A 19553-nucleotide genomic window follows, 5' to 3' on the forward strand; every position below is an offset into this window, starting at 1 on the left:
ACACACACACACACACACACACACACAAAAACATGCTAACATTGATATCCAGAATTATAACCTACGGATGCTTGAACTGCATCCAACGCGGGAGCTTTGGCTCTTGTGTGATTCCTTGAACTGTGACTTCACCGGACGATGTCCCACCTTACCGGAGAGGAGGGAGCTGTTTCTCTTGCCTTTTGACGTCTGGGACTGCTCTGCAGCCCGGTTTGATTTCATGTCTCATCGTTTAAGCCCATTGTGTTTCCTGTAAGCGTTTGTGTGCACAGAGAACAGAACAAGAAAAGGCTGAAGTCCAGAATTTGCCCTTTTGCTAGACGGCCCATCATGGAATGGAAACACAAATGCAAGCGGAGAATCCCTTGCGATAATATGAAGCCTTGCGTTACGGTAGGTCTGCGTACCATCTCGTGACAAACCGAGGACCTTTGGCGGACGTTTCCGGTCCCCCGCCTGTGGATATCCAAAGGGAACATCTTCACAGCCGTCTCTTGGAGTGTGATGGAAGGAGAGATCCCCATGGTGCTAAAAATAAAAACACACTGAGTGACGGATGATTACAGATGGAAGGACAGGTTTTCAAAAGGAGGCAGCCAGCGTGCAAACGGCACGCTGCATCAACAGCACTAGTCCTGTGGAACTACAATATTGCCTTACCACCAAATGTATGCTACCTGAGGTTGCTCCTATGCTCTTGCACAGACTGTCGGTGGAGCGTATTTCGAGTTTGTTTGTTTGTTTGTTTTGGCAGCATATTTCATTTGTTTGGAGAACTTGAATGGTTTTATCATTTTGTTTTTTTAAATATGCGAAATGTAGTCTGTAATATGGTGTAAATGGTGCATGTGTGTTTGTGTCATTTTCTGTTGCTGCTCGATACACACACACACACACACACACGGTTCCATGTCTGCAGAAACACACCTCATTTCTGTGCATTTCCCCGAATACAAGTGAAGTCAGAGTTCCCTTGTGTGCAAAGTCGACCAATCTCAAAGTGCACGCGAGTTGCATCATTTCTGCGTTAAAATGCAATTGTGTAAGTGTGTGTTATAGGAGATTACACAGATATAATGTGCGTGGCTGTCTGTAAACTTCATGTTTTTAAGTTGAAACATGCATTGCTGTATGTGCCAAGCTCAATGTGACCCCCGATCCACTGTAGTTTTTGTTTTTAATCATTCCACATCTCTAGGGCAGAGACACTGACATGATGTCATCTGCATCAGTCATTAAAATACACACAGATAAAGAAATATAAATAAATACATGCCTCTTCATTTCCTGGATGACTGCTGTGATTTACTTTACAAAATAAAGAATCTGTTGTTTTTTTTTTGACTCAGGGCCCGTTTTCAACTCAGAGTTTTGGTGGTATCTGGAGGATAGGCCACTTACCTGTACTTCAGGTGTCACACGTCGGGCGCACGCCTCCAGCTGTTCGCTGCCAGCTATGCGCTGGTTGACCACTAGAGGGCGCCCAGTTCACGCTTTTCCAAATAGGTGCTTCGAAATGGTTTTATTCCAAAACTGTTTCTTCCGAATCAAAATGAATGACTGCAACGTTTTGACGACAGCACAAGTTGCTCTGCGTGAAATACAGACAATTTATTTTTTCCTAAAAAAAGTTTAATTTCCAGTGGTTTAACTTTGGCTCCATCTTCGGTTCTTCCAGAGAACTGCAGGCAATCGACCCATTAATCAACCTGTTTTTTTATGTACAATTTCAATTGGACTATCTCTTTAAAAACTGAATGTCTGAAGTTCATTGCATTGGATTTGGAAGAAAAACTATATGCAGTGAACGCACCACTATTGCACTGAAAGATTCCCAAGTTATTCAGAACAGGAACATCACAGATTAATTTGAGTATTCTGACAATATTATTAACACTTTTTCTTTGCCATACATAGCTATAGAACGGTGAAATCAAACTCAAACTAAAATATTCAGAACTCCCTATCAGTTCAGCCAATAAAAATGATGCAGTTTCGACACAAAAAAGCAAGAAAAAGCAGTAACTGGAGTCACATTCATTCTGCCTACATTTCCCACAGTGTATCATGTGCAAGGCTTCCTTACAATATGAAATTGGAGATTTGTTTAAACCCATATTTGCTTAAAATGCACTTTAATTATTAACAAATTATCAAGATTGTTAAACTATAAAACAAAAGGTGTAGTTTCAATAAGGGAACTATTTTCTCTTGGATGTATAAAATGGATTCTTGATTAGCATCAGCTGCTGATTACAAGGTGTAATAATCAACTCATTCTGCCTTCAGTTCCCATGATGCATCAGGAGGACTACAGAGGTGAAAAACAGAAAGTTTGTTCATAAATTGCAATCCTTTGTGACTTTGCTTGGCAATCACGGTCGCCTAAACACTCAAACCGCGTGACAAATACCTGCATATTCCTTTTGGATCCTGTTGTGTGAATAAAAGATACTGAACGACCCTCGTGGCGAGGCAGATCGGAGTATATGTGACGCACGTGTGGGGGTGAGGTGCAGATCATGTTGTCCAAACATCAGTTTTGGTCACATAGCATCTTTAATACCACCATTATAATAATTAGGATATCAAAAGTATCGAGTATACATAAATCATTTGCATGTTTTTATATCTTTCATTCTTTGTTCTCAGGATCAACGTTTATTGTCTCCACATTGTGCTGATACATTGAATTGTCCTGAAGAACTTTGACGCTATTTCAGGAAAGAGAACATTTAATTGGACATGTATTGTTAAGTAATATAAAAAGTTTTCAGTATTTCCAAATGTAACTTGAATCCTATAGGCTACTACTTCCCAATACCAATATTTAAGAATCTTGATATAAGCCAAACTGGAGTCCGTTGTCACCAAAAATCACTTCGGGTAGGTTTCTTCATCTACAGCGGTCTTGAGATTCTGTAGTTGTCTTCTCTTTTTTTGCAGTAAAGTTCTTGAAGCTGTGTGAACAGTCTCTTGAAGCCATGCCTGTTTTTGTAACAGTCCCAGTAAATGGATTCTCAGGAGTCTGAAGATGTGTGTGTTCATGTGTGTGTGGGTGTGTGTGTGTGAGTGTGAGGAAAGCAAGGGTAAAAATGGAGAAACGCCTCGCTTCCTCTATCCTCCACCACCTGTCGGGTCTCAGTCCGCACTGCCTTTAGACGCTTGTGATGGAGGCCAGGCAGTTCGATGATTTCTGGAGTTTCTCAGGCTGCGTGGTGGGGGGTTCCGGGATGGCGCGAAAGCTGAACGGCAGTCCGATACTACTGGTGCCGATGTGGCCCGGGCTCAGCGCCGGATTCTGCCGTCTATTGCTTTCCACTATGCTGGATGTGTTGGATGCAAGGCTTTCACGTGTCCTGGACGAGAGACCACAAAACGTCATGAATGAACGATGAATTTAAAAAAAAGCAGGTGACAAAAAAAAAAAAAAAAAATCTGCACATTTTGTGCAGCAATAAGTGGTGACGCTAAAAAGGAATAAAACGATTTAAACTCAAAATATTTTGCGTCAATTGTGAAAAAAAGATTTATTATTGTGAGAATAAAAAAAAGGTGACGCAAAGGAGCAATAAATAAATCATGTTAATATAATATTTATATAAATACGTGGCACATGCTCAGCATTCCTTACATAAATGTTCATGTTACATTATTCATTCCTCATAGATTTAATCCCAGTATTTAGATCTTCACACAGCCACGGCATAATTTTAAGCATCCTTTATATTTCAACAATAACACAGGCGATAATAAATTACTGTGTGTTAGATCATGTGAGACAACTTGGCTAATAACCCTCCGTAGAGAAGCAGCTGGATGATATAAAAAGTAGTTTTAAGTTACATCATGATCAAAAGTGGGGATCCTTCAGGGAGTTCCCGCCAGACCCAAGAAATATCAGTATTATATTTCACTAAAATTCCCTTCATGAGTAACACAATAGCAGAATGTCGGATAACTCTGATTATGGGTTTTATTCACACTCTAAATAAAACATCTAAAGGCTAACTCTTGATCAGAGCAGGAATCCTGCGATGAAACTTTATCAAACGGGGTCTATGGAGGAATTTTGTCATATTAGAGGCCGTTGATGTGAAGAAGTTTGGAAAAGAAACCCCCTTAGTTTAAATTCAACTATAGCGCACAGACTGTACATGCTAATATCTGGTTCGCTGCAGCCAATCAGAGAATGCTACGTGATAGCACACAGCTCGTACCTGGGGGAGTTGAATCCGCTGTCCACCGTGACGCTGCTGCTGTCCATGCTGTCCAGCCGGGCAGAGTGGGCCGACTTCTGGCTGCTGCTGTTCTCCGTCTCCTTGGGGCTGAGTAAGGTCAGATTGGTCTCCAGTTTCCGCTGCAGGTCGTGCTCCTTCTCCCGCTCCAGTAGCCACTGCATGGTTCCCTCCCCGCCAACGCCGCTGCCTCCACCGTTACCGCCTACCTCCCCGTGGTCTTTGCTTTCCTCTGCCTTTGCCAACTCTTTGTGCGAGTCCTCCTCTGCCTCGTCCTCTTCCTCATCGTCTGATACATTATAATAGTCAAAGGAGGCGGAGGGGAGCGTTGGCTCTAAGCAGCCTTGTAAAACTGCAGGGGACGCCGAGGAACTGGCTGAATTGGAAGGCTGCTGGGGCTCAGGATTGTCTAGGGCCTCTGTTGATTTGGCATGTGAGGCTTTCCGCAGTGTGCCGGACTTGGTGTAGCTGCTGTCCACATAGCCTGTGGGCAAGGCATTGTGTGGAGGTTTAAACAAAGTGTCCTTGCTGAAGATCTCTTTCCTCTTGCTCGCCATACTGCCTCCTCCCCCTCCGGGATCTACGTTGTGTTGGTGCGGCGTCAAGCGGGCATTTTGCACCGGCTCTGGCGTCTGGCTTGGCGTCAGTCGAACCGAGCCATTCTGTCCCTTTGCTGCCGACGAGTCCTCTTTGTACTCCATCGCGTGGGGAGAAGTGAGGTGAGGCGTTTGACGGTCAGCCGGAGAGCCCTTTCGGAGTCCCCCTGATGAGGTTAATGTGTCATATTCTGATTTTGCCTGAGGCGAAGGGGCAGTTAGGATTGTTTCATTTGACGTATTGCACTGGAAGTACTCATCTGTAGAGGGCTTAGGAGAAAGTCCCATTAGCTCACTGTATGTTGGCAAGCTGTCTCTGCTTTTGTTCCTCTCTATCGTACTCCGGATCCTCGACTCGTCCAAACTCCCTTTCCCCAAATCAGGCACATTAAAATCAGAGTGGAACTTAGCAGCAGAGAACATGATCCTTGAGTAGTGGGAGGACTTCTGCGTGGCGCGCAGGGTGCCATCATCAGTGTAGTAATGACTACGCTCCTCCAGACTGGGCTCAAAGTCTTCTGGTGCCCCCAACGATGGGCCCTTGAGGGAGTTGTCCATGGACCGGGAGCGTTCCTTAGCTTGATCCGACCTCTCGTGACGCGACTTCCTGTCCTGATTGTGACTGTGACTTCTTTGCACGCGAGATTGGCAGGTCCCACGCGAAGGCTCGGGGAAGGGCATCTCTGTCCGCCTCTTGGCCAGCTCCCCAGACACATCCCACTCAGGGGTAACTGGGCAGGATGATTCGGTTATGTTGGGGTTGCTGTGGACCAGGTATGTTGCACCGCCACTTCGCCGGCGTTCCACGGTGTACATGGCCTCCCGAGGCGAGCGAACTAGCGAGTGGCTAAAGAAGCGGTAATCCCTTTCCATGAACAAGAGGTCCCAGTTTGAACCCTCGGACGGATCTCCCCTGGAGGTTCTGGGCTTGCTGTGGGAGCGGGACTTACCGTGCGGGGCTCGCCTGTGTCCCCTCCCCCTCCTGCTGCGGGCACTGTGCTGGGCCGAAGACCCTGCCTTGTTCTTCTGCATGCGCTCCTCCTCCAGCCTCTTCATCACCGCCGTATGCCTCGCCACATTCTCCACTGTCAGGTCGGGGTTGATTCGACGAATGATCTCCATCTCTACCTCACGGGGAATGGCCGTGGTCGGCACCTCCTCGTCGCGAAGGGGCCACTCCTCCGGGGGGAACTGTGCTGAGAAGGTGGCGAGCTGTCTCATTTTGTCCTTCTTGAAGCTCAGCCTGAACAGCCTGAGACCAAACCTCTTGGATTGCTTCTCGACACTCCCACCACTTCCTTCTTTCTTTTTGGTCAGAGTGTCACTTTTATAAGGGAAAGAAGTGATGCTTTTGCTCTTATCGGCGAGATCTTGAGGCAGCAGCTGCTGGGCTGGAGGGGACGTGGGAGGAGGGGGATATGGGTACGATGGCGGTTCACCGCGGTGCTCCTTGGTTGAGGTGCCTGGTGGAGGATCCCCGCTCTTGTGGTCCTTGGGCTGCTTACTTTGATAAGAGTCGCCCCTGTGCTCCTTGGGAGACTTGCTTTGGAGCGCAGGGGCATGCTGTCTGGACGAGTCTTCGCGATAGGAGTTGTATGAGTCACCGTGACTCTTGCGGGGAGGCCTCTCTCTCAAGCAGCCGGGTGTGGACGGTGTGACGTTGCCAGACTGAGGAGAGGTGCATTGTTGCTGCTGTTGTTTCTGCTGCGACTGTTGCGGTTGCCGCTCTGGTAGCCGATCATCCAGGTGGTACCACTTGTTGTTGGTTCTGATGAGGGAAGGCGTGATAAAGTAGGTCTGGGGAGTGACAATGAAGTAGCCCTCAGGAGTTGGGTAGATCTTTCTCTCTCGCACCAACATGTTCAGGGTATGTCGCAGAACCTCTGCGCTGGGTGTAGGCACGCCTGCAGGACAGATCGGACAGAGTTCAAGCTTAAAGGACAATTACAAAATGTTATTTGTGTCAAAACTGTTGAAAGCACGGGACATGCTGAACTCCTACTTATTGTAGGACTGTTGTCTGTGTCCAGCACTGGACCTGGGGACACATTTTGGTTCATGTGTGACATATAAATTACAATAAATCAACCTTGAGACATAGGGACATCTTGGAGAAGGTGAAAAAATGGGAGGAAAAAAATCTAGAAAAGAAATCCGGAGATTTATTTTGTGGCACAATGTAAAACTGATCTATTATTAATGTAATATGCAACATGCATGATGTTTCAATGACCAAAATTAAGTTTACTTGACTTTAAATATCATTTAAAATATAAATCAGTTCACATCAGAACCAGAATTAGCATACAAGTAAAATGTGAAAATAAATAATTATACCATTAGTCAGAGAGCACAGACCTCCGCCAAGCAGCTCATTCCCCTCCTACGTGGATTTGTACCGTCCACATGCTGACAGATTTTTGAATCCATAAATGGGTTTTAATGCTAAAATGTAATATTTTTCCTGACCTCATTCTGGATCTGATCCAGAAGACATTTTACATCGGACCCCTTTATGACCGGGATTTCTGGTGAATGAATTGAATCAATAATTTAAAAGAAAATATATATATATATATATTTGTTTTTGAAAGCCTCCATTATAAGTCAATTGGAAAATCCAGATGTTTTTGTATCCAGATCGCTTTCAAAATGTAATGGGCTCCAAGTTAGACCAAGATCCATCCAGCAGTTTTTCCGTAATCCTGCTAACAATCAAACACACAAACAGACAAACGCAGTCGAAAACATTTAACAGGTACTGCATGTAAAAGAGAAAGAAACCACAACCCTTGTCATTGTACAGCTGAACTTTTCACGCTCTGAGACCTTTGTCTCATAAGGCGATGTGTTGCCCTACATTGCATCACCCCTTCATAGCCTTTTACACAGGAATGATGCAACGTATAGGTTCACCTCGTCCTCTCGGAGACCGTATAGCAGGAGAGATGAATTTCACTGTGAAAATAGCCACAATAGGCAAATGTAGGAAGTCGGTGTTTCATAATCGAAACTAAATAATTTCAGTAGAAGATCCAAATAAGGGTGGACTTTTTTTTATAAATAAGCAAGTGAATAATGTCCATCATAATTTCCTGAGCGCGTACGACATCTTCAAATGTCTTATTTTACCCAAACACTAGAACAAACGTTGAGGTTCTTTCCCCATTTACTATGACACATGACAGAAAAAGCATCGAATCCTCACATCAGAAAAATGAGCATGACACGCTCGCCGTAAAAATAAAAATCATTCTCCAAACGATAATTAAACACATTAGTTTTCTGTTGATCAAAGAACTGTCCTTTCCTTCTATTGCTGCGGAAAACGTGACAATGTCTGCAAAGTTTCACACGATGACATGTAACGACGTGCGCTCTGAGGGGAGGGGGGGGGGATCAATCGATGCTTGGAACCTACGCAGTTCATCGCTTGATCCTTTGGGCTCGTCTTTCAATCACAAAAAGAAATGTTGACGGAATATCGGAAAAATATTGGTGAGCGTAGAGCGAGAAGCGGCAAATCAGAAGAGAATAAAACACACACACATATGTATGTATATCAGTGCTGATTTTCTATCGACACGTCACATGGTGTACTTAAAATAAAATCATGGGTTAGTGCAGTCCATCTCAGGAAGGAGTTGAGAGGGGCGTACCTGGGAAGCTGGCAGTGAGGTGATCCACCAGAGCCTCTTGGTTGACCGGTTTGTGGGCAGAGTTCATAGCAGAGATGGCCAGGCACAAGATCTCCCCCAGAGGGATGAACTGTGACTGGCTGATAGGCGACATACTGATTGGAGACACGTCACCTGCAAGAGGAGGAGGAGGAGGGGGAGGGAGGAGGAGGAGGCACAAGCACAACTGTGAGCTCATGAATGAACAGCAGGCGCAGCGTGTGAAGCTATGATGTAATGGTCAAACGGCAGCAGGTTGCGCGCCGTCTGACGGGCAGCTCCACCCCTCCGCTCTCCGTCTCGCCTCTCTCTTTCCACCTGATGGCTGGGAAGGCGAACAAAAAGCGAGACGGGCCTGTTTTCAAGCAGCCGCGACCCGAGAGAGCGATCGCTTGAGCCCAAAAAACGCTGCAGAAATCAAAACCAAGCCCATTCGGAAGTGTAACAGAACGCCACGTTGGGAGCTTACACACATGAAATTCCCTGTTGCCTTTGTTGAATTAAGCTGGCTTTGCTGTCAGCAGCAGCAGCAGCGAGCGGCGAGATCACGCTACGAGCAAGACGGCCTGGTTTCGAGCCCCCTCCGAGAGCAAACATCTGCCCCGCTTAAAAGGTTGTAGAGCAGCACACTGGATCCATCGCTGCAGAGACCGAGACCGTCCTCTGACCTAAATCTGGTGATTGATAGACGGTCGCATGAAACCGCGTCGAGACTCTCTCCACGGTTAACGTGGCCTTTCCGATGGCCAGTTTGGCTTGCCGCTATCTGTCCCTGGGCTGGAGTCTGTGCAGGGCCCTGCCTCCCCCCCCGAACGGTCAGCGAAGCAACACGATGACGTTATCGTTGCTCAGCATCGTAGGCCCCTTTAGCTCGACAAGGCAACCGGGAGAAAAGCTGGATCTGGCAGCGAATTGGGCCCCAAAAAAATATTGTCCCTTTGTGTTAGCTTGTGTCTGTTATACACAGAGCAAATCTCTGAGGGAGGGGGGGGGGGGGGGAGGAGGGAAAGACGCTGTAGTATTTCAGCTCTTAGAAAGGAAGCAAGAAATGATGCAAATAGGTAGGACAAAAAGGGGGGGGCGGTGTAAAGGCGACAAGGTGCTGCGGTGTCACCGTAACAAACAATCAAAGTATAAATCTGTCACAAAGTTTGGCACCAGCGAAACACAAGTGGTGTCACTTCCGATCAGCTGACTGTAAATCGTCATTGTCTTTATGCACACTGCTGAAAATGATCCATAATTGATGAACGTGCTTTACCACCAGTTTGAGTCATTTAAATATGGACCAGTGAATGTAGAAGATATTCACATTTTGTCAGTAAGAATGAAATGTCGCTATCTGGACACCCCCTGGGAGACCAAATGATTTAGATCAAATCATTCTAAATATTCCACATCATGAAACAGGGAAGTTTTTCTCCTTGGCCACTGCAAATCAATCGACACGTTTGCTAACTTCGAGCAGCCTCTACGCATAGTGAGAGGGCGGAGCTTCTGTTGGTGGGCGTGTCAGACTCACCTGGAGCAAGATAGCTTGGCGGGGACGGAGAGAAATGAGGAGGAGGAGGGGTGGGAAGATGCTGCTTCTGAGCACGGATGTCTTTCTCACTACGGGCGAGACTGTGCTCCAACTGGCGTTCCGTTAGCTCCGAGCTGGGCCAAGCCCGCCGCAGATTGCTGCTTCGGGTCTTCTTCATTGTGACCCCTTTACCAGGTGGCCTTGACCCTGGGGGGGGGGGCTTCTGGGATAAGGTGTGCAGGGTGGGGGTAGGGGGGTGTGGGTGGAGTGGAAGGGGGGGAGGAAAGGGAAGGAAGGAGGGAGGTGGGGAAGGGGGGTGTGTGCAGGGGGAGGTCGACCAACCTCAGGCTCAGTGCCTCCCCCGCATCAGTAAGAACGTCCCGCTAGAGCGATCACACACCAGACATGGCAGGAACCAGTGTGCACCTTCACACACGCACACACGTCTCATTTACATCCACGGGCAAGCTACAAACGGACGTGTTGGCACGGCGGGCGGTTGTCATCGGGCGCCGGGCTCTCCCGGGCTGATCTGGAGCGATGGCAGCGGCGGCGGAGGCGCAGGTGACTGCGCCAGGCATCACCCTTTCATCGGCATCAGTCCCGGCCACCATTTGTAGCATCCCCATTTGCATGCGTAGGGAGGCACATTACGTAGTCGCTCTGATGTGGGAGGAGGGAGCAGGAGAGAGGTGGGGGGGGCAGGGGTAGAGATGAGGGAAATGGGGCATTGGAAGCAAGGAGGACGGCGAGGAAAGATTTCAATGGAGGCTTAAGGATCCGCTCGTTCCGTTGAGTAGAAGGCAACGGGGAAGGAAAGAAGGGTGGGGGGGGGGGGGGGGGTGGATGGATAGCCAGAGATTCAAAGCATACGAGGCCCGGTCTTCAACAATAGCTCAATTCACCACAGGAGTGCTCGACCGATCCCCGGAAAACAAAAGAGCCCGCTTAAAAAGGGCCAGAAATCAAAGCTCCATTCACCCTAACGGCCAGTGAAGCCTCGATAGTACGCCGAGCCCCGGAGACGCCACGTTCACCTCCATCTTTATCCGATCAAGCACCAGACCCCATCGTCCTTTCGACAACAGCACGCCGAGAGAGGGTGGGGAGGGAAAAAATGGAGAGCGCAGAAATAAATAAATAAAATCACGAATAGATATCCACCGATTCCCGCAATCCAACAGCAGAAGCTCCCGAGCCTATCGTCGTAGCATCCATTCATTAACGGGGTAGGGGGGTGGGTGGGGGTGAGGGAGGGGGGGGAGGGACGCAAACTCCAGTCAACGGCAAATCTCTTTCAACGCTAATGCTGCAGCTGCTCCCAGCACCTCCAGGAAGGGTGTGTGAGTGTACATGTGTGTGTGTGTGTGTGTGTGTGTGTGTGTGTGAATGTGTGTGTGTGTGTGAGAGAAAGAGAGAGAGAGAGAGAAAGTATGTATGCGCGCATCCGCCTGCTGCGCGCGATTCTGCGTGAGCATGCATGCGTCTGTGTCTGGGTGATTGAGGCTGAGGGGAGGGGAGGAGAGGATGCAAGAGGGAGAGCGAGGAAGAGAGAGAGAGAGAGAGAGAGAGAGAGAGATGCATAAGGCGGAAAGGAGAGCAAATATCAACAGCTCCAAACACACACAAGCACTCAGACAAACAAAAATAAAAATATTCAACCCTCTGATGACATCCGGGGAAAGCTCCGGCTCGGAATCTTAGGCTGAATTTCCACTCCCTCCTTTTCTCGTTGTTTTACTAACTCTGTATTTTGAAGGAAGGATGGGGGGGGGGGGGGGGGCCTTCAACCTGCACCGACCACCCTCTTTTTGTGTCTCACCGGGCCTTGACAGGGCCAACAACCATTTTAAAAGGTGCTGATTACCGTTTGTTTCAATTTATTATGCTGGTTGGAGCTTTTTTTAAATCCCAAAAGCATCACCTTGATCACGTCCAGAGAAACTACCGACTCCTGCTGACTCACATGTGTGTGAACGGACAGGAGAAGGAGCAAAGTGAGAGGGCAGGACGGTGGAAGTGGGGGGGGGGGGGGGGGGGGCGATGTCACAACCAATCTGCTCCAGTTCACTGATACCAAAGAGAAAGAGGAGAGGGAAGGAGTAGGAGGGGGGGGCTGACACCACGCCAGCCATTTTATTTCTAAGCAGTGCTGCAACAGCCTTTGTTGCCATGACGACGCAAGCGGATGATCTCATAGCTGTTACCTTTGAATGCTGTTCCCTTAAAGTGCCAGTTACTCAAGACAGACGCCGCACAGACCAAGCCTCTTGGTGTGGACAGGGAATAAGCGTGGAGCTCTTTTAACACTTTGCACACTAGGATGCACAATGTGAGCTGGAATAATCCATAATTTAATCAATTCGTAACAGCTGGAGAGAGACAAAAAAAGGCAGGGTGGGGGGGGCTGCTGGAATCGAACCCGCACCTGCACGCATTGGCCATTTGACAGGGAAAATGCTTCAGATGTACTGTGCGTGAGGATTGTCATAGCGACAACGCCGACATGTCAATCTTCAACAGGTACGATCATGCCATCGACCTTTAGCCGGAGCGCTAACAGGTTAACATTTGCAAATGAGTCCAGCGGAGAAACTTTTGCAGAATCAAAACTATGATGTTGACCCGATGAGCGGGAAGTCGGCGGCTCTTCGGCTCTGACAGTAACTTCATCAGGACACTTCTGTGTGAAGCTCAACGGCTCTGTTGACGCTGCTTTGGCGTCTACGTGAACGTGTCAGCAGACGGACGCCACCGTCCTGACTCACGAGCTGTCAAGAAAGGATTTGAGGCCCGTTTCTCTTCGATCAGGCCCATTTTTTTTTTTTTTTTTACTGATGGTCTGCCCTCCAGTGGAACATTTACGACAACACATATTTTTCTCGGACAGACTGAAGAAGAGGATTCACATTCCCCCCCCCCCCCAATGCTTTAGCGGGATCCTCCCTTTCCTTCCGACGGAGGCCTGAGCTACAGCAGGGAAGGCAGGGAAGGCAGTGCAACGGTGTCTTCCTGAACTTTCCTGTCTTTTCCTTCCTTCCGCGCCGTCTCTCCTCCCATTCTATTGTTCATAGCCTGCTGCAACGGATGTAAAATCCCTCGTTTAATCACTTTAAAAACTCCCCCCCCCCCAACAAATCTGAGCAGCCACAATTTCTGTCTAAACATATCAACCCAGCAATTCTCCGTCATTTTGCTTTCAGTGGGCACGCATGAATGCTCATTTATCTGCAACAGCAAAGTCTGTAAAGTGAGTTTTGCTGTCTTTTGCGTAACACGTGTTGATTAAAACATACAAAAAAATCTTGCGAAATAAAGACATAATTTGCCTTATATCTTTCCAAATGCTTGCCTTCAACGTATTCGTGAATGAACAGCCCCTTTTGACCTGTTGCTCTGTAGTTAATGATTAACACCTAAGTTTACTGTGATTCCTGCTGGCATCCAACACAGCGGACCGAAAAAAATAGAGCTGGCATGTATCCTGAACAGAAGCACATGAGCTTTGTTGGTTTTGCAGTTATATTGCCTGTCGAGTTATCAGCCGTACGACAAAACATCGCACAGCTTATCAATGTTTGCCTCGGGAGTGTGAATACGGCGACGTCACCTTTGGACCTTTAACAGACCTGCAGACGCTGAAGCTTTGAAATCCAAATCAATCGACACATGGAAACTTTTGCACCTCGGACACATCAACGCGTGCAAAACGTTAATAATGAATGCTTTGACTGAGGCTCGAGTAACAAACAAGCGTGGAAGATTCCACCCTGCTCCCTAAATCCTTCCTGATTTTTCGGGTTGATGTTTCACTCTGATGGAATTGATAAAGTAGACTGAGCTCTATTGTGCAGAAGACATAAATAAGGGGCTCTCTGACATGCTACACACCTTGTCACATTTGCACAGACACATACTTGTGTAAGCACACGGGTTAGCGGCGCGGTGCAGCAGATAGACTTACAAACCTGTCCCAGCACATGCATGAGTTATAGCCTTGGCAGACATAGATGAGTACGAGTGTGGGAATGCTGGGACTGGACTAAAACTGAGCTCAAGTCCGGGCTCTCATATCTGCATGAGTAAGTCCTCATGCTATGAAGCGGCTGAGGTTATAAGGTGAGCTCCTCTCATCAGACTAGCTACGACTTGGTTTCATGCAACCTCCCATTTGAACTGTTGCCTTGAGTCACAGAGGAAGCGGAGATGCATAAAAAAATATATTTGAACTCTTAATTACAGAAAACGAAAGGAAAGATGATATTTAGTCGCCTTCGAGGCTTGGAAATGCAACATGAAAGGAATAGCAGAGCCAGACGTGGTATTTATACATGATAAAAAGTCAGACTGTCGTCTGGGAGGACAACGCGTGCCAAACACTGAGAAGCTGCACGGACAGAGAGGCAGCAAGTTAGCAGATCATATTTTTGATCTTTGGGACTCATGCTCAAATGTTCTGGTCATTAAAGTCACTGCAGGAAACTCTAATGGTGGATTCAAGGCAGGAAGGTGCACACACCCTAAATCCAGGTGTGCAGCCATGCAAGAGGCCTCCCTGATGCGGTTTCTACTTGTCTTAATCTTCAAAATATCTCATGGGATTATTTTTATTAGGTACTTTCATATTTTAGAGAAACTGAGCAGCCTTGGCTGAGGACTGTGTGCTGTCTAGTTTGATTTGTTCATGCTACATCTAATGCATTTTGTAATTCTAACACTCTCGTGCTACTGAGTGGTATTTCATTTATTTATTTCTTGAAACTAGAGGATTTGTGTTTTGTTTTTTTTGTTTTGCTTTGCTTTGCTTATCCGAGAAAAGGAACTCTGGTCCGTTTAAAGGGGAGCAAACAGTGGCAGTGTGAAAGCACCCTTAAGATCCAAACCTTTAAAAACCTTTTGTCAGATATTTTGCAACAACACAAAAGTAAACATCGTTTCCGAACACGTGGATGAAACTAAAGTGAAACAATGTCTCTCCGCGCGTCTTCACTGTTCCGGACGCACAAACCCACCTACGCGCTTGATGTGAAAGCCGTGCGGCGGTTTCAGGGTCCGCCGGGTCCAGCCGCTCCTGAGGACTTGGAGATGGACCTCGTTCCCTTGGATCAGCAGGACGCGCTCATCGATCCATCCCAGGAAGAAGATCCCGCACAGCGCGTGCGTCAGCGCCTGGTTCCAGAAGAGCTGCATGTTCTCGGCTTTAAAATTAGCGAACACCTCGTAGCCGCAGTGATGGTGGAACTTTACAGAGCGCACGGCCGGTGGTGATGATGATGATGGGGATTCCTCTTCTTCATCATCCGGGCAAACCTGCGACAGGACCAGCGCCAGAGAGCGCGGAGCGACCCGAGTTAACTTTTCCATTCTTGCGTAAAACAAGGTTAAGTTTGTTGTTCCACGTGGAAATGAAAGAGAACTGCTGTTCCAGAATCTGCAGCAAGTGTTCCGTGGATGAACGGGGATCCCGACCCGACGCGGAGCCCCCCCTAGCGGTTAGTGGGAGAGAGAGGACTGTGCTGCGTTCAGGAGCGACTCGTTCATTTCAAACATGTCGTGCATCAACGGATTGTCAAAAAGTGAAATATTTTTAACAGCGAGAAAGATTCCAAAAAAAATGCTATAAAAACTGCATAATTACTCACAAATGAATCGGATTAGTACACAATGACATTTTGCTTTATGATAATCCACAGCCATGAACTTCATGACCAACCCCAACATCAAATATAAAAAGGCTTCCAAATTGTCAATTTATTTTATGAGAAGAAATACATCAAACATGCGGACATGAAACTCTGTTCAAGAATGACTGACAGCTCTAAATGTTCCTCAAAAGACTCACGCATGCTAGGAGGTAAGTCTCCAACTGAGTCGCAGTTTATAAAAAAAAGTCAAACAAGACAGCCTACTGGATGCTTGTGGCTAAATAACATCCTATTTTAAGAGGCCACAAGTCAATATTGACGCATTAAGTGTTCACGCAACACTTCAAGAGCTCCTCCTCCAGTGAAGGCTTATTTTAAGCAGAACAATAGTCGCTACACTCCTGCCTGAAAAAATAAAAGCTGCATGTGAAGAAACAGGCACAGATACGACACGCACGATCCCTTTGTGTTGCTTAAACATGCTAAAACAAACTCATAAAACCTGCTGATGCTGGAGTGCAGGAGGTACATCTCGAGTTTCATGACTTAACAGACTTTCCTGAAAAAAATATTTTTCCTGAAATGTATAGGGTGTAAACAGCAAAGAGGCATGTCCTGGTAACAAACTATGAGCATGCAATTACAAGATCAAGTGCTTCCTCTCTTTTGTTGTAAGAATCACGGTTTTGTTTCTTGTGTAAAGAACACAAATTATTATTATAATAAATGCCTTACATTTCAGAACTGTACCCCACATGAAAAGAACCTCGACATGCCTCTTCTTGAAAGTGTAAACTAAATAATTCACAAACGTATCCTCAAGTCCTTCTTCTGTTGACAAAGGCTGGTGAGGGTGAAGGCGTCTTCCAGAAGAGGCATCATGGGTAAAAATGCATCTCTTTGGTGAGCATCGACACAATGCAAGGAATTTGTTTCTTCGCATTGAAGCCCGGTGAATTGGAAACCGACTCAAACTCAACCGCCACCTTGTGGTTGACTCGTGTCAAGATGTGCTGCAGCTCCAATTCTTTTCCGTATTTGCCAATCGAATCGCAGAGTGACTGGATGAACCAGGACCCAGTCATGGTATTCCTCCACGAGTAGTAGCCTATAGACAGACGAGGGAGAGATTAAATGAGGCTTCTAAACAATAAATAAAAAGGAAGAGTAAGTGCACAGGAAGTCCGTGTCCGTGTACTAACCTGGGGCTGTGGAGAAAGCATAAAGGAAGTCAGCTTCCACAGGAATCTTGGTAGTGTCATCATCTCCACCGTCAGTTTCTATGCCTGCATCCAGATCAGTGCCTCTGCAAGCCTGCTCAATGTGATCGCAATAAAACATGGGATCAAGGCAAACTACAGCAAATTACTTCTCATGATACTTTTCATAAACAGGTCTCGGCCATATAATTTAAATATGGAGAAACCCCAAAATAACAAAAATAAACTGCATTTTAATGGGCAAAACCCTTGGTAAGTTATTGATGAAAACAAAGAAAAAACTCATTCATACAACACCTGGATGAAGAAAAGCTTCGGCTTCCCGACCAGCGATCTGCAGCGATCACCTCGAAAAAGCGATGTCAGGTACTTCAGCTCTATCGAGCCATCCGTACCGAAGAACAGACCCTCGTCGCCATGGCTCAACAACACGCAAACAAACGAGGCACAGCAGCCGTGATCCTCCTTTGATGCTGTCAACAAAGAAACGCACCGACAATTCTGTTCAAGATGAAACGCAAGGCAGAGTCCTTAGTCCTTAGACCTAGACCAGCATCGCTCTTACCACGAGATAAAACGTGCTTCATCTGATCAACTGTCTGGTCATTGTAAATTCTCACTTTATAACCCAACTTCGCAAACACACTCATGGCGTTGGCTGCATCTACATCTGTCCCATTTCTCTGGTTCATGCCTGCAAAAAAAAAAAACAAGTGAGATTTATTCTGGTTGCTGGAAATAAAAAATTAAAATGTGAAGGTTTGTGGAGTCAATTTGTGTGGAGCAACACCTCCCCTCTTCCTCAGTTACGTTGCGACCAGAATGTTTTCTGACACAACATATGACTTGACTTATCTTCACATAATCAGAAAAAGCCTGCCAAACCATGCGTGTACACACACACCCGCCCGTTTGTGCATAACGCCTCGTTACCTCAGAAAAGCTTCACATATCCTAAGCCTGATCAGCCAGAATAAGAGAAGACATCTAACCAGGTGTGATAAATAAAACGAACAATGGTTGAATTCCTTTTACTCAGAGGTATTCCCGTATAGTTCATCCGGTTTGACTGACACGCGATCTCACTGCGCCCACACCCAAACATTACTAAAAGATGTTTGGCGCCGGCAGGCGTCACCATCTATCCGGTGCGCCAGGAGTCATAAGACTCAGGACTGAGCACCTGACCTCTTTACAGTAACCTTTGCAACTTCCTGGATCTGTTAAAATGACATTATGGAGCACAAGTGACCTGCTAACTTTCAATTCAAAATTATAAACAAAATGCTGTATTCCATTTTCTAGGAAACATTCACATGGGATATTCAAATTACATCTCGGTGTGCGTGAATCTTAACCTTAAGTGTAAATTATCAAAAGGACTTGGAAGCACATGCCTAAATGATCTGTTGCACACGGATTATTATGCGCTCCGTAAAACCGAGCAGTCACGCGTGCTCAGTCTCGCCAGATGAGTTTCTCAAAAGCAAGTTGGACAAGAAAATATGATAATTTTCCCGTAAGAACGAGCAGACCATGGGTGCTTTTGTTTGCTTTAACATCCAAGGTCGTCTGAGCCTTATAATAAAGGGCCTTTCAATGTTAGCAGACATCGCGCTTCAGTTTTTCAAGCATGCATTGCAAAAGATAGTCGAGGTCAATAGAAGGTTTCACGCAGTCCCTGCATCAAGCCGTCACGTCGATAGAAAACAACAGACAGCTCCACCTGCAATGTGAGAGGGAAGGAATCCAATCCTGCAGTGTCCCCGACAGGAATATCCCCAAACAAAATGTATTTATCCAACTGGAGACGCAAAAGGAAAAAGCTACTAGTGAGCGTGTAAGGAATATAACAAATAAGTCAGAACCTAAATGGATAATGAGACGAGTAATAGTCATAGCGAGCAAAGAAAAACAAGAAATCTATTAGCAGAATAGTTCTCAATAATAATAATCGGATACATTTTAAATGCGTTTCATCTGAAGATAAACAGGCCAAAGAAAAAGACCCAAATAACAACCTGTTCTTCTGTCAAAGTTCTTGTTGTTGATGATGATGCACTGGCCGATGCTGGGGAATTTGAGGCTGTATCTGAAGCTGTGGGAGTTGGGCTTGGCGTCCACGTCCACGGCGGCAGAGGAAGACGAAGACGACGTGGACCTGAGGGACAACAAGCCACAACAACCGTCTCTGAATAGCAGCTTCAACGATAGAAGTCATAGATAAAAAAAAGAAAAGAAAAGCTAATGGCAATTTGGGGAGGTAGAAGAAGTGTTACAGGCCAGAATAAATTAGCTAATAGCTAGCAGGTGAAAGGAAATGCAAAACAAACAGGACAAGAAGTGGAAAGCTTTATCATGGCAATTAGCTGCGGCAGCTGCAGAGAGCTAACTGGCTAAATTAACCGCGACTCACTCTTGTCCATCGCCTCTTCTTGCATCTGTGAAGTCTTCGCCGTTTACCGACATGCTGGTTTACCAAGAGAAGCACCCGTTAAAAGATGAACGCTTTTCTCCCCACCGAGTACGACAAGCACGCACTCACAGCAGCCGGCTAAACAACAGGACGTAAGCTAGCTAGCTGCGCCCGTCAAGTACACAAAGATGCTGACGTCACGCGGAGATGCGCTCGTTTCAGGCACCCTCTTCTGCCGT

General features: G+C 46.6%; 2 protein-coding genes across 2 annotated transcripts; both read right to left on the reverse strand.

Moving 5' to 3' along the window:
- Positions 1-2571: 2571 nt before the first annotated feature.
- Positions 2572-15397, reverse strand: stox2a (storkhead box 2a). The gene is made up of 5 exons (XM_068751150.1): positions 15046-15397; positions 8494-8646; positions 6340-6738; positions 4221-6225; positions 2572-3359 (listed from the first exon to the last, which is right to left on the reverse strand). Exons 1-5 carry the CDS (start codon positions 15395-15397, stop codon positions 3158-3160), a joined length of 3111 nt encoding a protein of 1036 aa, XP_068607251.1. The 3' UTR covers positions 2572-3157.
- A 377-nt stretch (positions 15398-15774) lies between these two features.
- casp3a (caspase 3, apoptosis-related cysteine peptidase a) lies at positions 15775-19446 on the reverse strand. The gene is made up of 6 exons (XM_068751296.1): positions 19315-19446; positions 18920-19059; positions 17464-17592; positions 17196-17371; positions 16881-16992; positions 15775-16786 (listed from the first exon to the last, which is right to left on the reverse strand). The coding sequence occupies exons 1-6, from the start codon at positions 19365-19367 to the stop codon at positions 16557-16559; spliced, it is 840 nt and encodes a 279-aa protein (XP_068607397.1). The 5' UTR covers positions 19368-19446; the 3' UTR covers positions 15775-16556.
- Between the last annotated feature and the right edge of the window lie 107 nt (positions 19447-19553).

The sequence above is a fragment of the Brachionichthys hirsutus genome, chromosome 17, assembly GCF_040956055.1.
Source record: "Brachionichthys hirsutus isolate HB-005 chromosome 17, CSIRO-AGI_Bhir_v1, whole genome shotgun sequence".
Classification (NCBI taxonomy): domain Eukaryota; kingdom Metazoa; phylum Chordata; class Actinopteri; order Lophiiformes; family Brachionichthyidae; genus Brachionichthys; species Brachionichthys hirsutus.

Bases quoted from the DNA above. Each gene is read 5' to 3' on its own strand.
- stox2a (XM_068751150.1), bottom strand. From the start codon at position 15,397: ATGGAAAAGTTAACTCGGGTCGCTCCGCGCTCTCTGGCGCTGGTCCTG. The intron at 6,739-8,493 runs GTACGCCCCTCT...TCTGTCCTGCAG, and splicing joins CCTCACTGCCAGCTTCCCAG to GCGTGCCTACACCCAGCGCA. The intron at 6,226-6,339 runs GTAAGCAGCCCA...CGTCCCCTCCAG, and splicing joins CAGGGGCGACTCTTATCAAA to CCCAGCAGCTGCTGCCTCAA.
- casp3a (XM_068751296.1), bottom strand. From the start codon at position 19,367: ATGTCGGTAAACGGCGAAGACTTCACAGATGCAAGAAGAGGCGATGGA. The intron at 16,993-17,195 runs GTGTTGTATGAA...CACATTGAGCAG, and splicing joins CGAAGCTTTTCTTCATCCAG to GCTTGCAGAGGCACTGATCT. The intron at 16,787-16,880 runs GTTAGTACACGG...GTCTGTCTATAG, and splicing joins TGCTTTCTCCACAGCCCCAG to GCTACTACTCGTGGAGGAAT.